The sequence below is a fragment of the Equus asinus genome, chromosome 10, assembly GCF_041296235.1.
Source record: "Equus asinus isolate D_3611 breed Donkey chromosome 10, EquAss-T2T_v2, whole genome shotgun sequence".
In the NCBI taxonomy this organism is placed as follows: Eukaryota; Metazoa; Chordata; class Mammalia; order Perissodactyla; family Equidae; genus Equus; species Equus asinus.
Window position 1 is genome coordinate 64,679,244 of NC_091799.1, and position 25,083 is coordinate 64,704,326.

Consider the following 25,083-nt stretch of genomic DNA (forward strand, 5'->3'; position numbering starts at 1 on the left):
AGAAACCCTCACATATATGGTCATTTAATATATGACAAAGTAGCCAGGAATGTACAATGGGGAATGACAGTCTCCTCAATAAATGATGTTGGGAAAACTGGACAGCCACATGCGGAAGAGTGAAACTGGACTCCTATCTCGTACCACTCATAAAAATTAACTTGAAATGGATTAAAGACTTACATATAAGGCCTGAAACTGTAAAACTCATAGAAGAAGATTGAGAAAAGCTCCTTGCCTTGATCTTGGCAATGATTTTTTGGATACGACACCAAAAGCACAGTCAACAAAAGCAAAATTAAATAAGTGAGACTACATCAAAATCATGATGATTATTATTCTAACGATATTTTACAAAAGAGACAGGAAACCTGAAGATCAGAAGCCTTCAAAATATAATACTCTAAGTTTCTTCTCAGGAATTAAGGAATTTAGCTCCAAGGAGGTTTGTGCCCATAGGAAAGTCCTTGAAACCAGTTGTATACCTAGAGAGTATAACAAGATAAGAGAAACTGCTCAAAATCTGCTTGAAATTCCCCTCCAGATAAGAAAAATACCACCTTGTTCCTCAATAATGAAGAAATGCTGCAAGAGTTCCAAGTGAATTGTTCTTATTAATGGTAGAGTATAATGTACAATACTAAGAAACTAAGAAAACTACAGCTCCATGGTTGTTTTTCCTAAAACATTATTTAGTCTATCTGCAGTCCTGAATTTAAGCAATTTTGACAGATCTGAATAGTCTGTTAGTTTATGACATGGTTCCCAAAAGTCTGCTCATGACGCATTAGAAAGTGTGTAGATTATCTATTGTTATCTGAAAACACGATTTTACTCAGAAGACAGAAGATCTGAAAGTGGGCTGAATATTTCAAAATAATAATGTCTGAGAAAACTTGGATGTATGGTAAAATCATTCCTTAACACCTCATTCGATTGGTTTCAGTTACCATTTCATGTTTAATTCTTCGTTCTTGATAAATGTCACTAGTCTCGCAAATCATGCTCACCACTGAATGACAAGAGAAGGGGAAATCACATTTCAGGGTGCCCCCAATCTATGTGTATGCAATTGATGCTGTCCACCTGAGTACTGCCCATATTGTATCACGGGCACCGTTAGTGGTATGGGAAAGATTTTAGGTGGTATTTGGACTCTTTTTTCCTATTAATACTTGTATTTGGGGGAAAAAAATGTAACCAACATATCAAACTCATTTACCAAATAAATATAAAGTTATCTTTTAAATTTATGTTGAGTTTAAAAAATTGTCAGTGATGGAAAATATCAGGTAAGTAGTGGTAGAGATGGTATGCCAACGTGACAAAACTTGTGGAGGTTTTGTCCAAATGACTGAAGTATAGGAAACCTCATACTACTACATAGTGGTTGGAGTCAACAAAATGTATAGAGATGGATGACCCAATGAATTTACACATCTGTGGCATAGTCCATTGAAGTGTTGTGGTGACGGTAGTCAAATAGACATCTATACATTATATAATCCAGTTTGTGAAGGGAATACTAGAAATAATAGAAGCTTCTGGATCAAATGCATATTCTCCAAAGCCCTGCAGACAAGGGCCACATGATGTCTGAAGTCTGGTCTCCCTAGATTCAGGTGTCTTTGTCAGCCTGTACACCATCATAGACTTATACACTCCAGGAATGTGCAGGTCAGTGCCATATCTACTCATTCTGAGAAGCTTTCAGAGGAAAAAGTTTGCGACACTCGGATTACAAAATATTGTTTCAGAAATGTTCCTGTGAAAAATTGCCTTAGAATGAAGAAAACACTGTAATATTGAACAAATACTATTAAATTTTAAAAATTGTTGTCACTACCTTAAATATTAGGGGTAGAAGCAAAATTAAAAATTTAAATCTCTGGGGCCGGCCTCGTGGCCAAGTGGTTAAGTTCACGTGCTCTGCTTTGGTGGCCCAGGGTTGCGCCAGTTCAGATCCTGGACGCCGACCTAGTACCGCTTATCAAGCCATGCTGAGGCAGCGTCCCACATAGCAGAACCAGAAGGACCTACAACTAGAATATACTACTATGAACTCGGGGGCATTGAGGAGAAGAAGAAACAAAAAAACAAACAAGATTAGTGACAGATGTTCGCTCAGGTGCCAATCTTTAAAAAAAAAAATTAAATCTCAGTGGCTTGATACTATTGTGTATCTTTCTTCTTCTGTAATGGCAACCTTGACGTACCAATCCAAGAAGCTTTGAGTATTGTGGTTGGTTGCATATGTTATCAGATTCCCCACTTAAACTTGTTTTCTTTGGGGACAGGTATGATACATTTGTCATTATGGGACTATTAGACAGTGTTTAGGAGACATCCAATATGTAGGTTAGGATTTTCAGAGGCAGATTCTTGGAATCCGTGGAACACGGAGCAAGTAAGTGAGGAACAGCATGGGGGCAGCACCAGCCTCATGTGTATGTGACAGTGATGGGCTGGCAGTGAGCTGAGTAATGTCACTGGGACAGACGGCCTTCTGGAGGGTGGTAGGACACAGGGCTGATCATTTCAGGAGAGTTTAACACACAACATTCAGACATTACATTCTGTGATCATTGTCATTTTCTTCGTTGAAATGGTAACCAGAAGGTATCTGATAGACCTTAGGTGGAAAAGAACAGTGCTTCAAAGACGTAATAGTAGTTGCTTACTTTTATTCACTTTGTTTTTTTCTTCCTTTTTCCACATTAAAGTTCCAAGGAGAAAAAAAGATAAATTTCCTCCCATAAGCACCCCTCCGCTGACAAAAAATGAGTCTCACAACTATTGAATCTCTCAAAATATATGATTGGTTAACTTGCCTTAAAGTGCCAGCAACACACTAAACAGGGGACAGAGCCAAGAATGCTGAATGTCCCTGAGGCATCATAGAAAAACTAAAAAGCTTAACAAGATAACTATATGGAAAGCAATTTATTGGCATTTACTTTAAAAGGCCTGGGGGTCACTGAGAGGGGACTAAGTCACAAATGCACCTTGAAGCGGGACGAGGGGAGGAGTGGAAGGTTTTGTAATAAGCAGCCAGAGCCTCTGGCGGGATGCCTTACTACATTAATTTTCCAAGTCCTTTGGGTGGGTCGCTATTGCACTCCAACATCCTGCCTGCAAATGCTAAATAAATACCAAGTTCACGTCAGACTAGAGAACCAACGTCCTAACTAATGTCATTTAAGAAATTAGAGCGCTGAAATTCTTTTCACTTGATAATTCATATGCAAAATCACTGAGGTTGGCACACCCAGAGGAATATACATTCTCTGAGGTCAAAAGTGCCTTCTCTTCAGGGCAATTTGAATCAGCTTAGATCGTGGCTGCAATAATAGAGCAGCTTTTATTTTGGATGTAGGAGGTGGGGCAGGGATTGGTCTTCACAGTCATGAAAGATGTTAAGATGACATGATATGAATTTCATTCCTTACTGAAGAGCTGTTCTGAATTAGCCAACCCAGAGTCTTTGCATATAAAAATCAATGAAATTTGCGTATGATTTTCAAAAAGAAATAAGGTTTAGAAATCATTGTGCAAGGGAACATCTTCAGTACATGTAGCCACTTGTCCAGCTATAGTACATAGATTTTTCAATTTAAACATTCCAGCCCAACATGATGCAACGATGCCTGCTACACTCTATTGAATTTTTGAGAGGCAGTCCGCGTCTCTATAACCACCCCCAAAGCGTGACATTTCATTAAATATGCTCAAAATGAACAGCTCCTCAAGTCGTCTCCACTTTGCTCCTGACAAGAAATTTTAGCTTTCAGTCCTGGACTTTGAGAAAATTACTTTTTTATTTTTTATTTTATTTTTTTTGGGAGGGTAAACAACTCATTGGCAAAGGGGTGTGTTCCTTATAAAGGTGCTCAGGGAATCTTACCCTGAATAACACAGACACACAGACACCTCATTTTCCAGAGGAGGAAATGGTTTGGTAAGTTTCGAGAAGTTTTCAGTCTCTTCTGTTTGTTCGCTGGTTTACAGTCCTGGTCTCTGGCGCTGGTCTGCCCCCGAGCTTTGTAACTTTCAGCAATTGACGGCCGGCTGGGCGCTGTTTTTTTTTTTTTTTTTCCTCTCTCACTTCCCTACGATGTTTTGAACTGCCTTCCTACAGACGTCACACAGCCCTTGAGGAATAGTTTCTGCCTGGCACGATTGAATGATAGTTCTCATTCACAAAGGCTTGGAGTCAGATTCTAAGCAGAGGACACAAGGGAAATTACATTCACAGGTAAAACTGGGGCTCTGACTGAGGTGTGGAGAGCTTTGTTCCCTCGCTGACTTCTTGGCTCCCTGGAGAAGAGTGTTTTCCTGTGGTCGCCCTGAAATGGAACTTCCCTGACAGCTCTCCGGTGTTACAGGACCTCGCAGTCATTTTCTTTTCCTTTCTCTCTACCTGAGTACTTTTTGTGTGTTGGAAGCCTTTAAACTTGTTATTAGAAAATTGCAAAAGAGACGAGATCAAATGGCTTTTCCACTGTGTTGGTTTCCCTTGTGACCAGATGAAGAATAGATTTAAAATTCAGTTCCTCCCTTGGCAATGCAAAACAGAGGAGAAACTGTCACTTCCTAACAGCCTAGTAGTGCTGGAGTAAGTTCAGGATGAAAGAGAAAAGAGCTCCTGTGTTTTAGAAGCTTCCCTATGTTCTGGACTGGGAGCCGGAGTTGGACTCCGGGAAATTTGGATTTCTTCAAGCAGCCTCCCTTGGAAATGGAGTATATTTAAAACCGTCTTTGTGGAAAGACAGCTGAAATGTATTAATTAGAATACTTGAAGAGTTTTTTCTTTTTCCAAAATGAGCATTATTGTGAAGCCCAGATCCCGGTCTACGAGTTCCCTGAGGACGACAGAGGCCGCCTGGTAACGTGCTTTTCTCTCATGCTTCTCCCCTTCTTTCCTTTTGGGATTGACGTAATACTTGAGTATTTAGAATTACTGTTGAGGTTCTAGGGTTAGGTGTGACGTTAAGGCTTTGTAAGAAAGAGCACAGTGGTGGTGACTCTTTCATTCTCTTTTATCTCAATTTTGTCTGCTCAAAAACAGAGGTGCTCACACTTTCTTTGAACTCCATGTGGACTATAGTAATTCATCTGGTGACAGTTTTTGGAGGAGGAAGAAACTTGAAAATATGTTGGGAGTTTAGAAAATGAAAACTTGTCACTTTTCACTGTCTGATTTCTTGCTTGCTTTCTCATCTTGCTTGCCTGCTGCAAGCAGGCTGGTAGTGGACAGTCTTTGCCAGCGTCTTTAGAAGGAATATTTGGGCTTTTAGCACAGATGTCTTGGAGAAATTAATAATGGTATCTATTTTGATCATATGACCAACTTGAATTTAACTATGTGGCTAAATGTGTATTAAGTTGCTTATCATTTAGTCGTCTCCTAGGTTTTATTTTGTCAATGTTTCCTAGTAGTTACATTTTTTGGTAATTTTAGTGTTTCATCCCAATAAAAAGTGTGTTAATTTCAATTTATTCTAGTATTTCGTTCTACTGTTTCCCCATTATTGATGTAACATGCACATAGGCATATGGCCCTCAAGGAATATTTTCCCAGTAAAGTAACTTTTGTGTCTAAAATAGGTATTTACAAAATACTTATGGCTATTTCAGAGGTTAATTTTATTTTGTTTATGTTAGCAATTGATTGTAAATCAATAACTAAGCTCACCTCTTTGAAATGGAAATAATGATGCTTCAGATAGGGGAAATAAAAGCAATGATTCAGGGCAAGTACCTGGGGATAGGATGGAAGCAGGCAGGGGAAATATATATGCATTATCACATGAGCAGGCAAACACAAATCTAAGTGCTTAAATTATTTGCGTAAGGAATTCAGCCCACGTTTATGTGGTTGGGTTAGCATTTGCTGTTATTATACTAGAGTTTTATGGTGGACTAGAATCAAGAATTGCCGCTTTGTAGTATTTCTGTGAGTTTTAACAACCTATAGGTGCAGATTTTGTCTCTTATGTCTCTCATGATTCCTCAGAATACATGCAATAAATTCTACTTTGAGTTTATTTAAAGAAATGTTTGCATCTGCAAATAAATTTGTAGGCTCTTTTATGCCAAACAATAAATAAGGAGGAATACTTAGAATCCTTTTATTAATTACCATAGCTAACATAAATCTCTAATATAAATGAGTAATCAGAATTATAAAATAAGTAAATTTTATTCATTTGTGATTTCTATCCTGCCTGTGTGAAAACAGAACCTGATACTTGAATAAATAGTATTTAACCAACCTATTTCTCTTTTTTCCTAAACTGCCAGTAGACGTATTTTCCAGATTTAGAGTTCAGTCGGCAATAATTCATTTCAGGTGACTAGTCACATTGGCACCCTTTACTCCTCTGAGATTGTCATAGTCTATTTTTTCCACAACTATTTTATTGTTCTAAATTCTATAAGGGATTTTCATAAATAAATAGGTCCACAATTCAATATCTATTTTTAAAAAGATTTGTGCGTATGTATATTGTTGCGTTTACTTTTAAATAGTTTACATAGAGTTGGGGTCAAAATGGTTTTTATGTAAGAAATAAATGTCTTTCTCTATGCTAATGGTTCATAGATTTAACTGCCCACCATGGAAACCTCTCCAGTTATTAATCTTACGTCTGACTTATCAATAATATAAATGCTTGGGTATATCACTGCTGCTTCAAAAGCTTTTGACCTTAGGTCGTAATTGCTGTAATTACAGTTTAACCATTTTGTTATCCCTTTTATCATTCAAATACTATACACACAAATTTATTTATTTATTTATTCATATGTGGTAGAGTCTATGTAGATTATAAATTGGGTTTATAGAGAAAATATACTGTGTGTGTGTATACGTACACACACTTATTTATATTTCCTTGATTATGAAAGAAAAGCAGTGCCTTCTCTCCCTGTGCCTATGCACATACAGGCCCCAGAGCCCTGCCGGGCAAGGTCTTTTCACCAGCTTTTCTATTCTGACTTCTCACCCCCGCCCCCACCCCCATTCCTTTTCAAAAGCCAAAGCCTACTTCTTCCTCTTAACAGTTGACTTCCCCCAGAGAGACCTGCTGAATTACCATTTATCCCTTTTGCAGATGGTTTTATTTCATTCTGCCCTTGAGAATATTTTGTTCTTGGGGACCCATCTTTTGGCTTTACCATCTTAATTCTGCTTATGTAAATCTATTTTCTGTTCCATGACCTACTTTCTCTAAACCTGTTTTCTCCTCGATTGCCTCCAAACCAAACGCTACCTTTGGAAGTTTGCTAACTGCCTTCTGCAAGAATCCAATGCTTCAGATTACTTTTCCTTTACTTTTTCCTGTTTCTCTCCAAGCAGTGCCATAAAAAGCAATCCACACTACCTCATTTATAGCCCTGATTAAATCCCTATGAGATATTCACATTTTAAAAAGGGATTTCATGGCAAACTCCTAATAAAATTGTATACCCTTCTCTTAATTCATCTACTTAAAGGACAAGCCTTACTTATAGCTAAAATTTTATGAATTTCAAAAAAGTGAAATAAAAATAATCTGGAAATTAATCTGTTTCTTTGTAATATTGGTGTCGCAAATTTAAAGTATTATATTATAAGGATACATACTAGGTTGTTTTTATTTATTCGGCAGGTATTTGTTGAGTACCTACTGTGTGCCAGGTTCTAGTAGAATGTGATCATGGTATTTATCCTGTAGTATTCCTTTCAAAATCTGCATGAAATTGAGAATACTTAATATATGTATTTTCTTATACTCCTAAAGTTAATAAAATTAGCAAACTCATTGATTGGGACATCAGTTGCCTTTCTATTTCAATCGTTTCAGTAAGAATAGCCCACCTTTAAATTCTATGTAAGAAAAAGATGAGGCAGTTACATTTCCATGAATATTTGAATTTTACATGTCTTGAATTCAGATTTAGTCAGCAATTATATCTTATAATAATATTATGATATTATAGCATTTTACCATTTACAAACATATCCCAAGGGTAATTCTCATTCATCTAAGACTTATATAATATAGTTTAATTTAAGTAAAAAATAATTCGCCTACCAAATATAGATATAAAGAGAACTATAGTCAATAAAAGTGGACTTTGTTCTTTTCTGCTGTCAAACATTCATTATTTGGCATATGCTTGTTATAGTTAAGATTGTTCATTATGTAATCTGGGAAAAAGAGATGCTACTGTCTAAAATATAGCTGTGGACTTTTTTATAAAGCAAATTTCGAAACAGATTATTAAATATGTAAAAATTATTCTTAGGTTTATAGACATAAGAAAAAAAGTCTGGAAGGCTCTGTTTCAGGTCTTTGGCAGTGGTTACCTTTTAGGGTAAAATGGCGGGAATGAAGGGAGGGTAGACTTTCTTCTTATCACTGTTTTTCTCTGTTGTATGAATTTTTTCTTCAAGCAAGTATTATACATGAAATTTTAAATATCTTAATAATATAACTACCATGTGCCCTAACAAGCTCATCTTTATATGTGTAGATATCTATATATCTGATAAACAACAATTTGCTCAGCGTCCAAAATATGGTGAGTAAGCATTTCAATACTGAGCAAATACAGATTTCTGAAAAGCAGTGCCGCTCAGATCACTAAATGATTGCTTTGTTCTATTAACTTTCTCTTCCTAACGTTATAAAAATTCAGCCTGGCTAAGAATTCTTATTTTGGCCTCATGATCACAGTGAAAAGCATTAATTAGACTAAAACTACTAGTTTTATAATTGAGAATAAAAAAGATGTAACGTTTTGGAGGGAAAATTACTCATAACCCCCACTTTCCCATCCTCAACTGTTTTCACTTTTTACTTAACTTACATATCTTGAACAGTTGTAAATACTATTTCTGTGCTCTGACTCTTCATTTACACGTTAGCATTTTCTAGTTTTCTAATAATAATACTTCTAGCTTTCATTTTATTGAGTGTCTTTGTGAATGAGAATTCTGTGGAGAATTTTACATACAATGTCTTGTTAAGTTCTTATAGTAACATTAAAGGAGTGGTTAGTCCACATTTTCCAGACGAGGAAATGAGCCTAAGAGATGAAATAATTTGGGCAAGGCCATTTAACTGCCAGGGGAGGCTGGAATTAGAGCTCAAGCCTTGGGCCGGTCCGGTGGTGGCGCAGCGGTTAAGTTTGCACGTTCCGCTTCGGCGACCCGGGGTTCGCCAGTTCGGATCCCGGGTGCGGACATGGCACTGCATGGCAAGACATGTTGTGGCAGGCATCCCACTTATAAAGTAGAGGAAGATGGGCACGGATGTTAGCTCAGGGCCAGTCTTCCTCAGCAAAAAGAGGAGGATTGGCAGCAGATGTTAGCTCAGGGCTAATCTTCCTCAAGAAAAAAAAAAAAGCGCTCAAGCCAGTCTGCTCCAAGGACAATGCTCCTTTTACTTCAACATCTTGCCTCTCTCTACTATCTATAAAATTACCGTTTTTAATGACTGTAAAACTGTCTATTTTGTGAATATATCTAAATGCAGTGAAATACTTGGTTACATACTGGGCGATTGAAGAAATACATTGAAAGTTGACTTTTTAGAGGTGTGAGAGCCTATGAAGTTTTGGGCTGATGGGTGTTGAAAATGACTGTTTGAAAGACTCTTGTAGTTACAGTCTCTAGGCCAGTATATTCTCTACTGGTAGCAAATAAGGTCATCTATTCCCCATTGTAGAGAAACGAGGAGCAAAAGGTCAACACCTCCCAGGTTTGAATAGATCATCTTTTTAATTATATTAACAGGTTTTACGATGTTCTCTGCAAGCTCTGTAAGGCTTCAGTTTAGAAACAAATTCTGTCTCAGACTGTGTATGAAGTTTCATACTGCTGTAAGTCCGCTTTAAAAATGGTACAAAGTTTCCTTTCCTCTTTTATCTTAGAAGCTTTTCTAAAGGGGAAACAAATGAACTTTGCATGCTCTGCCTTTCCAATATACATTGTGACTTGGCTTAGGTAATTGACTACTTTCAAGTTTGCTTCAGAGTTTTGACCATGTGATAAACTTTTTTGATCCTATTACCTAAGTGTGTATCACATCTGTTATATAATAGACCTGGAGATACACAGCTTTTGGAAGTGATCAAGATACCTTGAGTATTATTTAAAACGTAAGGAGGAAAGCACAGAGTGGATCACAGATAGGGGTACTCTTTAAAGTCATAAATTATAAGATTCTCTGAAAAAGCCCCTTGTCCACTCTACATCTCGCTTGCTTTGTGTCCCTGAAGATGCCACCTGGTTCCTCCCTAGCCAGGTTTACTCACTTGTAAAATAAACGAGTGAGCTAGACCAGTGAATTTCAAACATATTTTTTCAATGGAACACTTTTTACAAGTCAAATGCTAATATAAATGAGTATATATGAAAGATTTAAAATTATAGATATATTTGACATATAGAGAGAAAATTTTTAAGACATACATATGTATGAAATTATAAGTAAAAATATATAAACATGCATATAACAATAAAATAACCACTGAATTTGCACCTTTATCTTCAGCCCAAACCCAATCCTTCTCCTTGCAGTACCTCTAAAGAGCTCTAGGGGTCCAAGGACTATTGTTTGAAAACCACTAATCTAATAAACTACTAAGATCCTTTATAGTTCTGCTCTCTGTATTGCTGCCCTACCACTGGAGAGTTATTTGTGTTTTCTGAGTCCCTGTGTGGACTGGGATAAACTTGCTAGTAATTAAACTTTTTGGGAAGTTCAAATACAACAGTTCAAATACTTCTGCCTGTTGATTTGGGGCACACCATGGTTTTGGCCCCATCACTAAAACTTGCATTTCAGCAGAAGTAAAGGAATACCCTACTTATCAGTCGTTCCAGTCGTATAGTGAATTTTATTAAATCAGAAGGAATGAGGATGTGAACGTAACCATGGGTATAGGAATGGTTAGTCATGGATCCACCCAACTGTCACTAGCAAGATTGAGAAAGTAGATTCTAAGATGAAGCTGCAGAGGAAGAATGTTAATGAGGTCTTCAAGGAGGTTTTCCTTAGGGAAAGATGCCTGAGAGATATGTATAAATATTCTGAATAGTAGTAATGCTTAACATATAGAATTGTTAAAACCTGCATAAAGGTAACAGGAATGGGACCTGGGAGCTATTAAGTAGATTGGTGAGAAATACAGTCACAAAGAAGGCATAGTCTTAATTAAAAGCCAACCTAGATTTTCGTAGGAGCCCTTCCAGAGATTATCCAACTTCTCAAGAGATAAAACAGAGGTTGATGATATGTTGGAAAATGGATAGTAGAAGTAAGTTATACTCTTGCCAAAAGCACTAAGTCTCTCCAGAGATCAGGGTCTACAGCAGGGGCTGAGGTACCAAGGGGCACAAAGAAGTGGGCCTAGGTAAGGTACTAGTAAGGGTAACCATGTAAAGATAGCTGGTGGGAGACTGTGCCTGCGATATGTCTCAGCTCTCAAAATGCCTCACTCTGTGGTCAAGTTTGGCCTAAACTAGGATGTACTTCAAAAGAATGGAGAATAGGCAGGATCCCAGAACCTAGGGATGCAGTTTCTTAGCATCACAAGGGAAATATAAATTATATATGTTATTATCCACCCTCAGCCTTCTAAGGGGGTTGGCTCTCCCAGGAACATCCTGGGTGATGGGCGAGGATGTGATTGGGGAAGCTAAGCTAAACTAGTCTTCAGAATAAAAGTTAGAAAAAAATAAGAGAAAGATTGTGGGGAAGAGCTGAAGAAGTATGGCTAGAGATGTTGGAGGGAAGATCAGAGGGGAGGCCAATATGGAAGAACCCCATCGCATTTTGAACCAGACATCCACCATCTAGCACCCTACCCTGTTTAATCACACTGCCACCTTCTGGGCAAAAGCTGCCACAAATGGACTTGAATGTAGAAGGCATTTTTTTACCCCTCATCTCAGCTTTAAGAACTTCGGGCAGAGGGTAAAGGGAGTCAATGGCAAATCTTTCCATTTCTCTGCTACGTATGAGGAAGAACAAGAAATCAGAAAACTAGAAACCAGGTTTAGATTGCAGCTCCCAAAGCTTCCTTACGAGAAATGGTCCTAATGGTTTACAACCCACAGAGTTAAGCTTTGTTTATATCTAATACTAATCTCCCGTGCTTAAATTTTAACCCATTTCTTCTTAGTTATCAGTGGATGTAGGGAGAGTGAACCAATAGATAAGTAGATTCTAGTTCACGACATTTGAAAACTGCTAGTAAGTGACTTTGTGGTTTTTTTCATTTCATATTGCAAAATATTCATTTTGAATTGTAAAGTAGTTGGCACCAGTGTGACTTGTTAAAAGAAATGCTTCATAAAATATCATTTCAATGTGTAATTGTTTTCAGGCTTCACACAGAAGAGTATTCCCATTGTAGCTAATTCTCCTTCCCATTTAAAATACATCCAAGATGAGAAATTCAACTCCTTTTAATTAATATGCATGAAATATTCATGTATGTATGGAATACAGAAAACAATAATTCTTAACATCCGTGATTTCATTCCATTGCAATGCGGCACAGAATTTTTTCTTGTGTCATGGAATTTATAGGACCGATAACTGTTTCAGTTGGGATAAATGAATGCAAAATGTGTCCACTTTTAACCAATGGCATTCTAGCAGGGGAACAAGCCACTGCTGTAATATTTCTTCAGATACGACCACTTTGTCATGGAACAGCAGGTAAGTGATTCGCAACTGGATAACCTGCTAGGTAGGGCAGCAGCTCCTAAGTCTGCAACGATAGTGGAAGTAGTAACGGTTGTAACGATGAAAGCTACGATGCTTTGAGCATCTGCTGTTTGTCAGACATGGGACATGGTACTGTACATGATTTAGCTCTTTTTGTCTTCAAAACCACAGTATGAGGTAGAACTGAAGTTACACCGCTTGTAAATCACAGTTCTGAAGTAAACCTGTGGTCTAATTCTAAATCCCACATTTGTTTTTATAGCTATTGTTCTTGTTCTTACTTTATTTGATTTTCCTCATTTTCTCAGCTGCTTTGGCCACACATGGTTCTGCCTCAGGGTATTCCAAAAAGTAGTCAGCAGGCTGCTATTTACCCCTCTCCTTCCTATCCTGGATTGTTCAAGTTTCTCCTTCTAACCTTGCGCATCTCAAGAACATGTCTACCTTTTGTATATGTCTGCCTTCTTTCTCGAGATTTCCATACAAGCCCGACCATAGACCATAGAAATGTATTGAGAAATAGAAAATGGACTTTGACACAGCCCGGTTCTTTAGAGATCTAACTAGTTCTTGACGCGTTCAGTTTATTGACCGACTCCCCCCGTCAGACTATAAATTGCACTGTCTTCTTCCTCTCTGGCATTTGATCAGTGAACGGGACCATAAAATCTTTGAAATGAAAGGGACCACACATAATAACCTATAATCTAATTCTCCCCACCCGACCCCGTTTTGGAAGTGGAAAAGTTTTGCTATTCTTTAACATTTCTAGTGAAGTAGGGTCAAGAAAAGTTGTTAGAAATAATGCCAAAGCTTATGTGGTTTTGTTAGAGAAATGTTTTTTAAAACCCCAAAATGAAGTTTGGGGTCAAATGGGGAGCTAAAATTTAGTCTATCAGGCAAATGTGTGAAAGCGGTTCTGTTATAATTTGTATGGAACTTTAATGTAATTCTTAAACTTACGTCTGTGAAGTTTAACTAATACCATGATAATTCTGTCGTAACTTCGCAAAAAATTAGATTGGAGGATTATGTACAGAGAGGTGTTGAGGTTGAGGCCTCAGCACTCTCCAAAAGGAAATTCAAGACATTGTTTTGACCAGAGTCCTCCCCAGACAACTGAACTCTGATTATTCAATTTTTTAGAAGTCACATAGCTAGTTAAGTAGCTAAAATTCACGTCTTGAAAATCTAACTTCATTCCTCTCTGTTCTCCCGATATAGTCCTCACAGAAATAAAAATAACAGTAACTCCTATTGACTGAGTGTGGGCTATGTGGCAAGGACTATGCTGGGCACTTGACAAGAATTATCCCATTAGATGCTCATCACACATCCTGTGAGGCACCCATCATTATTATTCCTCATTTTATAGGTGAGGAAACTGAGGCCTAGTAAAATAAACTGACTTACGCAAGATTGCATGGCAAGTAAGAGAATTTCACGGATTCACATTCTTTTTTTTTTTTTTTTTTTGGTGAGGAAGATTCACCCTGAGCATACATCTGTGGAAATCTTCCTCTATTTTGTATGTGGGTCACCACCACAGCATGGCTGCTGCTGAGTGGTGTAGGTATGTGCCTGGGAATTGAACCCAGGCCACCAAAGCACAGCGTGCTGAACTGAACCACTAGGCAACGGGGCTGGCTCCCACATGTTTACTTTTTTGACCCACCTGAACAGAAGTTTATATTTTTGAATCACGGTGTTAATGTGGTTTACCCAGAATCCCTAGCTTTGTATAAATGCTCATTTCTGAGATGTGCCCAAGAAGACCACCTTACGGAAAAGAAGGCCTTAAAGACTGAATCAGTTTTCACATTTATAGTTCTTGATTATTTAAAAAGTCATACTAATATACAAACTCAAAAATGCATAATACAAGCCAACATTTCCTAGGCACTCACAGGGAGTCAGCCATTGGACTAACGACTTTAAGTTAATTAGCTGATTTGACATATTAATATATATATATGTATCATTTCTAAGGCAGAATAAGAAGGGGTTAATTGGAAGCTGTAATATCTCTGATTTAGTTGTTGAAAAATTGGTCAGGATCCTCTAGGGGTACAGTCCTAGGCAGGCATTTAATCTGAAAGGAAGGGCATTGTCCCTGCGTGCCTCTGTGTAAAGATTTTCTCCATGTACCCTTCCCACGTGGGGCTGCCTGGTGGTTCAGTCTCACTGTGCTCTCACTGCCGGGCCTCCCCACCTCTCCTGATGCCCTGCTCCTCACATTCTTCTGGAGGCAGTCGGCACACACAGGCTGGTGTGGCCATAGACTCCTGTAGCATTCTTGGTTGTGTAATTCAGAGACTGTTATTTCCAGAGCCTGAGTCTCATCCTGCTTACGAGGCTCCAGACTGGGTGGGACTCCTGTTTAGTTTACCTGCCATCCTATCTCAGCACAAAGGGCTTAAGCCTCCTTCTCCATCTGTTTCTAGAAAGACATCAGGCAAAAAAATGAGATCTGGTTAGAAGATCTCTTCCTGTGGCCTGGAGTGCCTCTTTAGGTGAGCTGTAAGGTGTAGGGGCTAGAAATGTAGAGAAGGCAGTAGTGTAGTGAGAGCAGCAATTAGCATTCCATAGTCTCTGCTGTCTACTTATTTTATTATGTGTAGTTACCAATGAAAATGTGTAAAAGCATTACTTTGCTATAATTAACTGTACATTGGGTTAAAAGCTATGATCAAGGGTGCAGTTTACCACCTGAGGGGGAAAAATTGGACCACTAAAGATTCTCTGAGTCTCTTGCTTGGAAAAACTAGTCCCAATTGTTTGAGTCCTGTTGTTAAAATTGAGTTTAATTGTGTGTGAAGCAATAAGTGTTTCTATGTAATATAAAACACAAAAAGCAAACATGTTAGCCCTTAGCAAACATGCCTTTATAAAGATGTTATTATAATTGGGAAAATCATTTTACAAACATATGTAAATATATGAAATTATGTCCGTACCTAGAAATATATGTGAAATTTCTCCGTAAATATAAAGTCTTTCTCATGCAAATAACAAAAGAATTTGATAGTCCCATCGTTTAGAACCAAGATGGTTAATCTTTTTCATCTGTGGTCAATTACTAATAGTCACATGGAATAAAATACTGGGAGTTGCCTTGGGGCTTGAAGAGAAAAAGTGCTGCTATCAACTAGTAATGTTCACAAGAGAAAAGAGGGCGTAATGTGGCTGCTTACCCTTTAAGCGGCCCTAGTGATCTCCTAATAATTCTTTCTGTCTAAACTCTGCCGTTAAATTTGCATCTAAGTCAAGCTGTTGTAACAAAAACAGGATTTATACATACATACATACAAATGTGTGTGTGTAATCTTTAGAAAATTTTGGTAATTCATCACCTATGAAGAACATATTTTATGAATATTGTAAACTATGAAAACTCCTTTTGGATGTTTCAAACCAAAAAAAGAAAAAAAAATTAGTAATGTAATTATCAACAGCCACCACTATAATCGCCACCCAGATTGAAAATAATCCTACCAGCAACTCTAAAGCCACCTTTGTGCCACTTTAAGCTACTGCCCATCCTCACCAAATGTAACTATCCTGATTTCAAAAATCACACATTACTGGGGCTGGTCCCATGGTCTAGTGGTTAAGTGCGGTGCACTTCTCTTTGGCGACCTGGGTTTGGCTCCAGGCACGGACCTGCACCACTCGTCAGTGGCCATGCTGTGGCAGCAACCCACGTACAAAATAGAGGAAGATTGGCACAGATGTTAGCTCAGGGACAATCTTCCTCAGTAAAAGAAAAATCACACACTATTATTTTCTGCTTTTGAATTTTATATAAAAGTAATAATACAGTATGTACTATTTTGTGTCTGATTGGTTTTTTCCCCTGCAAAATGATGTTTGAGAGTTCATCCCATGTTGATGGGATGTATGTACATAGTTCATAAATTCTCACTGATGTATAGTTATTTAAGCAAGCTTTTGTTTGAAATATAAATTCAGGGTGAAAATTAAATGTGATAATTGTAAATTATAATTTGGTATACGGGATTACATGAGCACTTAAAACTGATGTCAATTTACAATAATTGTTTGAATATATTTTAGTGTCCAAACTCTGTTGCTTGGATGGGCCTTTGTTCTCAGAAGCCTTCCTAGACTTCCCTATGCAGAATTAAAACTCCCTTCTCTGTGTTCTTGTGAGCCCTGTACATTTCCCTATTAAAGCTCCTGAAGCATTGCCACAATTGTCTGTCTCACCTGCCTCTCCTCTCAGACAGTGAGCATGTTGAAGGGTAGACTGGGTTAGTTCATCTTTGCACCCCTGTGCCAGCACGTGATGCCTGTTCCATCATCAGCATTCGACATCTGTCCGTTGCATGAGGAGAGAAGAACAGTGAGTTGTTCTACATTACAAAGAAAATGTTACAAGCCACGGCATGGTTTGATGAGCGATGTGTAGGTCTGCACCTGGGATGCGAAACCACGAACCCCAGGCCATTGAAGCAGAGCTTGCACACTTAACCACTACACCACTGGGCCTGCATCTCATTTTCTTTTAATAGATGGCACTCTACTAGGAATTGTACTGAGTTGGGAAAACAGAATTTATTCTCTGTAGCAAGGACTTGTAAAGTTTCTAAATTATCAGGGAGGATTTTTGCCTGTTTCCTGTGGCTTTCACTCTTGGTTTACCACCTCCACTGGTAATTCTGGTCTCAGCACTTCTCCTCATTCCCTTATGTGTCTCCCATTCTAGAATCTACACTTCCTAGTTTTCTCAGGATTTTCTCCTTGTCTGAATGACTTATCTCAGTACATCAACTCGTAATCAACGGTGCATATGAAAATGCTAAGCGTATTGCACATGTTAATCACCCAGCTTACGTGGCTGACCTTCTGACTCTATCAATGGAGTGATTCTGTGCAGCTGAGAGACCTGCTGGAGATAAGTACTGAGACCACCACTTTGGGCTCACTCCAGCTCACTGCGAGTATTTCGAAACCCAAGACAGCTGTCACATCAGGCAGATACCACAGCTGGGATGCTGAACCCAAGAGTCAAGCTTGTCCTAGAGCTCTAACAAATGGAGTTGACCCTTGACCCCCCAAATCAGCGTTAGCATCCCTGCTTATATTGTGAACTTTTCCCATTATTAAGTTAGCTTTGAGCTTTACCACACTTCTAGAGTAAATATTTTGGAATGCTAAGAAACTAAGGCCTGATTCTTAATCATAGAGAAAGTGATCTGTTTTTATTGTCGTACAAAAACATTTTATAGCCACTTGACTATTTAATCTGATTCTCGAGCTTAAAATGAACAGTCCTTCAAGAAAAGTTTTGTTTCTGTAGCTCTTCTATTAGTTGCCAAATAAAGGTGCGTTTTTCATTGCTTCCTTTAACAATGTTTATTAGACAGCTTCTGCCCCAGATCCCCTGCTGGCTGTTAGAGAGACAGGGATGAAAGATATAGTCCTCATCTTCCTGAAATCTTCAGTCCGGTGACTTTCTAAAATATTCCTGAGGGGCAGAGAATTTCTAGTTTTACCTACTTCTCTATCCCTGGAATATTTATTACTTTCCTGATAAGAGAATACATTTATAATTTAAAAGTGTTTCAGTTACTTTCAGAAATCCGGTGGTGACAGAATAATTTAAAAACCTCACGACTTGAATTTGGGCTGAGGTGGTATGAAATAAATCAGGAATATTTGATTTTTTTAGGCCAAAATATTTTCCTTGGGCTAGAGGGATATTTTCATTTTAAAGAAATTGTTTATTTAAATCACTTCCTAACAAGGCTGTGTCAGCCAAGTTAAATATTTAAATTTATTTTGTTTAAATAAACCTTAAAACCAACAGATTTCTTTCTTATTTAGATATATTTATCCCTTCACTTTTCAAACATAAATTATATAAACTAGGAAATTTTAATATATATATGGAAAGGGCACATGAGAAGGGAACATCAGAAAAATAGCTAGAAAGGAGTGAATTTTAAACAAACATAACTCATAAAATTAATAGTTGACATAATTTAACTTATTACCAAAATGTCTGTCTTTACAGATAATCTCCAGGAGACTTTTATTTTTATGAGTTCTAGTTAAATTTTGAAAAATGTTTGAGGGCTCTGTTTCACTAATAAGGAAAATAACTTCTTTCCCCAAATAACTGCTGCTGGTTTGTTTGTCAGCTCCCTAAATAAACTCATTTTACTATTACTATGGTTGAGTGCAGCAATATTCCCTTATAACGTAATGTGTAATCATGGCTGTACCTGCATTCATCTAAGCAAGACCGTGTCATCAAATAGGGATCTACTGGAAACTTTCCAAAGAACTGTCAAAGCCAGATTCCATGTAGAGAATCAGAAGAAAATAGCACTCGTGTCCTACTGTAGTTCAGTGTCAAGGATTTGCCCTCAAGGACGACAACTGCCACATAAGGGCACCACACAACAATGGAAAACCTGTTTGCCAACAGAATATTGAATTATCATCCGACTTTCACAGTGAACCACATTATTACATGATTCCCAGTCACACATCTGGACCTCTGGCATATTGTGCAATTATAACAGCTCTGGCTCTATACCACTAGTTTTGAACTCAGTTTGACTTCAGAACCCACCCATTTAGTATATCCTGCCTCCTCAGTACATATTGTGGACAGTTCCATAAACAGCTTTTATATAAACTTTAGCCTGTAGCCAGAAAGACTGTAAGAATTTTGTTTATAACTTGATGAGATTTTAATAAATTTTAAATTAATTTCCCATTTGAACCTCCCCTTCTCTGAGCTTTATGCCCTTGGTCATCCCTTAAGTAACTAACTTGTGAAGTTGTTGTTTTTCACTTCTGGTTTTGTTCCGTTGGTGATTTGGCTTTCTTTGTAAATGGTTGGTAATTTTGTGTATAAAGCACAGAGGTTCATTCGTTTAAAATTCCACGTGTCATTTTCTAATAGCCAAAAAGTGCCTGAATTTCCAATACACAAAGAAAAGTTTTAGATAATTTACTTCAATAAGCTGGATAATTGCTCAAAGCACCAAGCACATTTGTTTCCATAATTCATGGGATTTGTGTGTTAATGAATGAATGTGTACGTAAGAGATAAGGAAAGAATACAGAATACAGACCTACAAATGCAAGCCTGGGCTTCTCACAATATTTAATTTAAAGTACCAGATTCCCTCGGTGCCAGTCGCTTTAGGAATTTTATGTTCACTCCCTTGCTTCCAAAATACGGCATAGGTGTAACCCACCCTGTGACTTTCAAATTCACAAAGAGGCTCTATCCTTCAAGGCAGGACTTAATGGTATACCAAATGAATACCTTAGTGTCTTCTGAAATATTCCTGGAGAAAAATTTGCCTTAAAGTCTTCCTTGACTTTCTATATTCATTAATTTAGAATATGACCCTATTTGAACAGCAAAAAACCTCTCAGGACAATCTTTTTAAATGGGTGACAGTCTGTTCTGGCTATGACAGAGTAGATTCAGGTGCTCAGATAAGAGGAAAGGTAATATCTTGCATATCAGTTCATGTTGAAGCTTGTGATTGCCTGTAAAGTTCAGTGGGAAAGGAAGTTAAAGCCGTGAAAACTTCTATAGAGTTTGGTCTGAATCCTAGCAGTGGCTGGTTTGGTATAGTATCCTGAATAAATTCATTCATATTGATCAGGAGAAGGAAAGAGTTCTTGTAATATGTGAGTTCTGACTAAGAGGAGGAATAGTTAGAAAATAAGAACTGGTCCCTCAGAATAATTCTGGTGGCTTAACAGATTGGGGAGGGACTCTGAGTGACTCTGAGTTGCTTTTATTGCGAGGTGGGTAGATGGAAAGTTAGGTTGCATATTTAATGTGGAATCTTAAGAGAAAGTGAGGCACTGGCCGGGTGGCGCAGCAGTTAAGTTCGCACGTTCCGCTTCTCAGCGGCCCGGGGTTCTCAGGTTCGGATCCCGGGTGCGGACATGGCACCGCTTGGCAAGCCATGCTGTGCTAGGCATCCCATGTATCAAGTAGAGGAAGATGGGCCCGGATGTTAGCTCAGGGCCAGTCTTCCTCAGCAAAAAGAGGAGGATTGGCAGCAGTTAGCTCAGGGCTAATCTTCCTCAGAAAAAAAAAAAAAGAGAAAGTGAGTCCTTTTTTCTCAGTTATCTAAGAAACCCTTTAACCATTTTACAGAAAGAAGTAAAAAGCACTTAGAAAGTTGGATGTCACATGTTTAAGCTTCCTGCTCCAAGAGCAGGCCAGATAGTCATGTTCTGCATGGCTTTGTAGATATTCCTTTTTGTTCCATGTAAAAGTTCCATGTCCCAAGTTTTAAATCTTGATATTTTGATGTCAGACCTTATCTGCTTGACTGCATTCAGAGTATCTCTATTTCTTTAAGCCCTAGGAAAGCACAGTATGTGACATCATAGAGCTGAGCTATTGAAATTCAAGGGCAGTTTGGAATTGCCAACAATATGTACTGGAGAGATGGGTGGGTCTGAAGTCAAGTTGAGTTCAAAACTAGGCTCCTCTGCTTACAAGGTGGGTGATCTTGGACAAGGGGAAACACTACCCATGGGGTTCCTGTGAAGGTTAGATGAAAGAATACAAGGAAAAGGCTTGGTTGGCACAATGTCAGGCGTGTAGCAAAACGAATAAATGTTACCCTGATTATCGTTAGGAAGGAAAAACTTGTATTAAGATTTTCCTGTTTATATTTCATGTTAGTTTTAACACAAGTTACTCTTTAATACAGGTTACTATTTGAGGAAACAAGAATTTTAGCCGTTTACAAAATGATATATGATATAATACGTATATGATTTTCACGTAAGATCTTTCACTGGAAATGGTATTGAGAAAATGTCATGACAGCTCTAGGTAAAACCTAACTATTCCTTAGTTTTAAGATTAATGTGTGTAGATCTTGGCTTAATCTAAACTTATTATTCTAGAAAATAAATTTACGTGAATATGGAATAAATCGACTTCACTTCTAGCTAAATCTAGACTGGTACCTTCTTTGACACGACTTTCTTAAAAATATATATTATTTTCTAAATACTGTATTATTTAGAAATATGTTACTTTGTGTTCCATCCTTAAATACACATAAATGATTTCTATTTAAATAGTAGCCCACAAGATGTCACAAGAAGATAGAGATAGAAATGCTTTTTTAAGAAAATGGCTTAATAAGACTTCCTTTTAGGATAGTCTTCTCTCACTTTGTATAGGGTCATTTCCATATATTTCTATACGGACAAATATTTATGTAGTCTCTTTGATGTTTGAGGCACTGGGGATACAATGGTACCTTCCTCCCTTCATGGAGCTTACTGAGCAAAAATGATTAAACAGACAAAATGATTCCCAATATGGTAAATGCAGTGAAGAAAATGTACAAAGGACTGAGTTGACGAGCGTGTGTGTATGTGCAGGCATGCGTGCGTGTGTATCCTGGAGATGTACTGTAGCTGGGTGATCAGGGAAGCTGAGGACTGAAGGAACCAGCTGAGCAAAAATTGGGGAGAAGAGGATTACAGCACATACAAAAAGCCTTGAATATCCAGCAGGTATGAAGAGCAGAAAGGTCATCTTTTTCAATCATTTAAAAAAGAAAAGAAATGAAAGAATATTCTCTAAACACCTTGCATTTATATGGCCCTCGCATTCAGATTTCCAGTGAAAAGTTGGAAATCCCGAAGTGATGGGTCCCCCACTGTCAATCCTCGCTGTTGGTCTTTGGCTGGGTTGTTTTCTATATGTATGTGACCCCGATCTCTGGTTCTAGAACCTGCTCCTGAGTGGTAGAAGGAAAGCCTGATGGAGTAAAGGTGCCCTCAGGATGCCATGCTGCTGCAAGTCTCTCCTCGCTAAGCAATGTTTAAGAGCCTCCTAAGGTTTGGCTTGCTAGACTTGAAGGGCCTTTTTTATTAGGCCTCAGATCTCTGCTTTTCAGTGGTTCTCTCAGCCAATGAAAACCATTTCCAGAAATCACTAAGAACTATTTAGCCCTGTGATCACTCTTAAAAGACAACGCTAGCATCTGTGTTTCCTCATGGTGAATTTACCTTGACTTTAGGTGGGAAGTTACCCATTAGGCAACCCATATTGAATTCTCGCTCGCTCCGAGTACATAGACTTCAATGTTCTGCTGCCTGTGTGGGCTAAATTTAGTTAAGATTTGAGTCTGAAATGTAGTTGGTTAGCAGATATACGTGTGTAAAAAAATGGTTCTACCAACTGGCTGGAGTAATCTTCCCAAAGGATATAATGTTGGCCTTCAGCTGATGGTAGGGTGTGCCCACCATGACAAGATGAATAGTGCAAAAGACAGAAGTTCTGACTGGCAAGTCCGTTCAGGACATAAGTAGTGTACTTTTCCCTAGCCACCCTTAAGTAGTTCATGACTGGGTTCTATCAGCTTCAAACAGCAAGTGCACTTTTGGCCTGTGTCAACCAAAGCACATCACCAATCGTTGCCACAGCCGTCATCCTGAACTCATCCTCCAAGTCCTCAAGTACATTCTGGATCATAAAACAACAAAATGATGGCAAAAGCAATAATAATAAAAAGCAAATTAAGCTTTTAGTATAAAGTTATTATATTGCATTCTAATGTATTTGACAACCTAACATTCATCAAAGATATATATATATATATATATATATAAAATTCTCTATTATTCTGTCAACCATAATATTTTGTTAGTTGGTATCTACCATCCTTGACCATAGTGAATAATGGAGTTTACTGTGCCCAGTATGTCCGTTTAAGCAGAGATGATAATGCAGCTATGGAACCACTAAAAAACAATTCACAAATGAGCCAGAGAGAGTGGAAGGAAGAAAAGGGAGGTGTTCCATGTGCACTCAGTAAAATCTCTTTGCGCCATCAAAACTTTATGCGGTTAAATCTGACCAAGTTCTCTGCTGCCACTGATGCTTTCCATTTCTTTGGATGATGGTTTTGCCTCCTTGGAATTCAAATAGGCTAATCAGGTCTTGGAAGTTGATGTTTATCTTAATTGAAACTGAGATTCTTTTCGTCTTTTTGCTCTGAGACTCCTACTTTGAGGCTGAAAGGTCACGTTAAATGTGCGCAGCATTTGGGAAACCACATAATGAATTCAGATAAATTCATGCCTATTAAAAAGAGGCTTCTTTTTCTCAAGTTCCAGAGCTTACGTAGAATAAACCATTGGTTTTTGTCTGAATTTCTTTTAAAGGAGCTTATTCGGTTTCTTCTTTAATGCTCTCACGACAGAGAAGGGGAAAATCCCAAATTTCCATTTAGTCTTTTTCAGAAAAAGGCATTTTGTTCAGTAATTGCAATTAAACTCTGTTGGACTTTAACAGCTGCTACAGCTGTTAACGAAGGGAGGGGAATTCTTTGTTTACATTACTTTAAGGATTTCTTATATTGTCTATCTTTAATCTAGCAAGTCCGCTTTTTAAAATTTACTGATCTGCTTGTGTACAGGTGCAAAAAATATATGTACAAAAATGTTCAGTAGTTTTTGCAAAAGAAGACTAGAAACAGCGGAAGTGTCAGTCCGTATGGGGCTGACTGAACATTTCATGCACAACGATAATGGAATACTGTGGAGCTGTGAGAATGAGCGCTTGTGTGCTGGTATGGAACTGTCTCCAAGTGATGTTTACTATTACTATTATTGTTACAATTTGAAAAGATGATACTCATACAGGTGTCCACTCTCATTAGTTTTCCTTGTGTGTCTCTTAGAATTTGTTTATGTAAATGCAAACCATGAGAATATAAATTCTATTCACTCCCCTCTTTTTACATAGAAAGAGGCATAGTCTACACTGGCACTTTTCTACAGCTTGCATTTTCCACTTGACCACATGAGGCTGTCAGTGTATGAAGAGACTTTTCAATGTGGTATTTAGACACGATGGACTACTACTCAGCCATAAGAAATGACGAAATCCGGCCATTTGTGACAACATGGATGGCCCTTGAGGGTATTATGCTGAGTGAAATAAGTCAGAGGGAGAAAGTCAGATACCATATGATCTCAATCATAAGCAGAAGATAAAAACAGAGACAAAAAAACACATAGCATTGGAGATTGGATTGGTGGTTACCATAGAGGAAGGGGGGAGGGCAAAATGGGTGATTACACTCACGTGTGAGGGGATGGACTCTAATTAGTTTTCGGGTGGTGAACATGATGTAATGTACACAGAATTCGAAATATGATGTACATCTGAAAATAAAAAAAAATTAAAAAAAATAAAAATGTTGTGGAAACCAACCACAAAAAAAAAAAGACTCTTCATGCTCTTTTTTGGAGGAGCTTCATTGAAATAGAGTTCACATACCATCCTATTCACCTACTGGAAGTGTACAATTCG

At 38.0% G+C, this 25,083-nt stretch overlaps 1 protein-coding gene across 11 annotated transcripts in view; it reads left to right on the forward strand.

The window, feature by feature from the left end:
* The window catches only part of PDE4D (phosphodiesterase 4D), a 1,407,338-nt gene that overhangs the window by 1,136,728 nt on the left and 245,527 nt on the right, over positions 1 to 25,083 (forward strand). Inside the window, exon 1 of one of the 11 annotated variants that reach the window (XM_044771978.2) lies at positions 4,144 to 4,885. The exons of the other annotated variants lie outside the window; for them this stretch is intronic. Within the exon in view, the coding sequence (XP_044627913.1) occupies positions 4,821 to 4,885 (65 nt within the window). The 5' untranslated portion in view covers positions 4,144 to 4,820. Of the gene's footprint in view, positions 1 to 4,143; positions 4,886 to 25,083 lie in introns of those variants that run through there. 11 annotated transcript variants of the gene reach the window in all.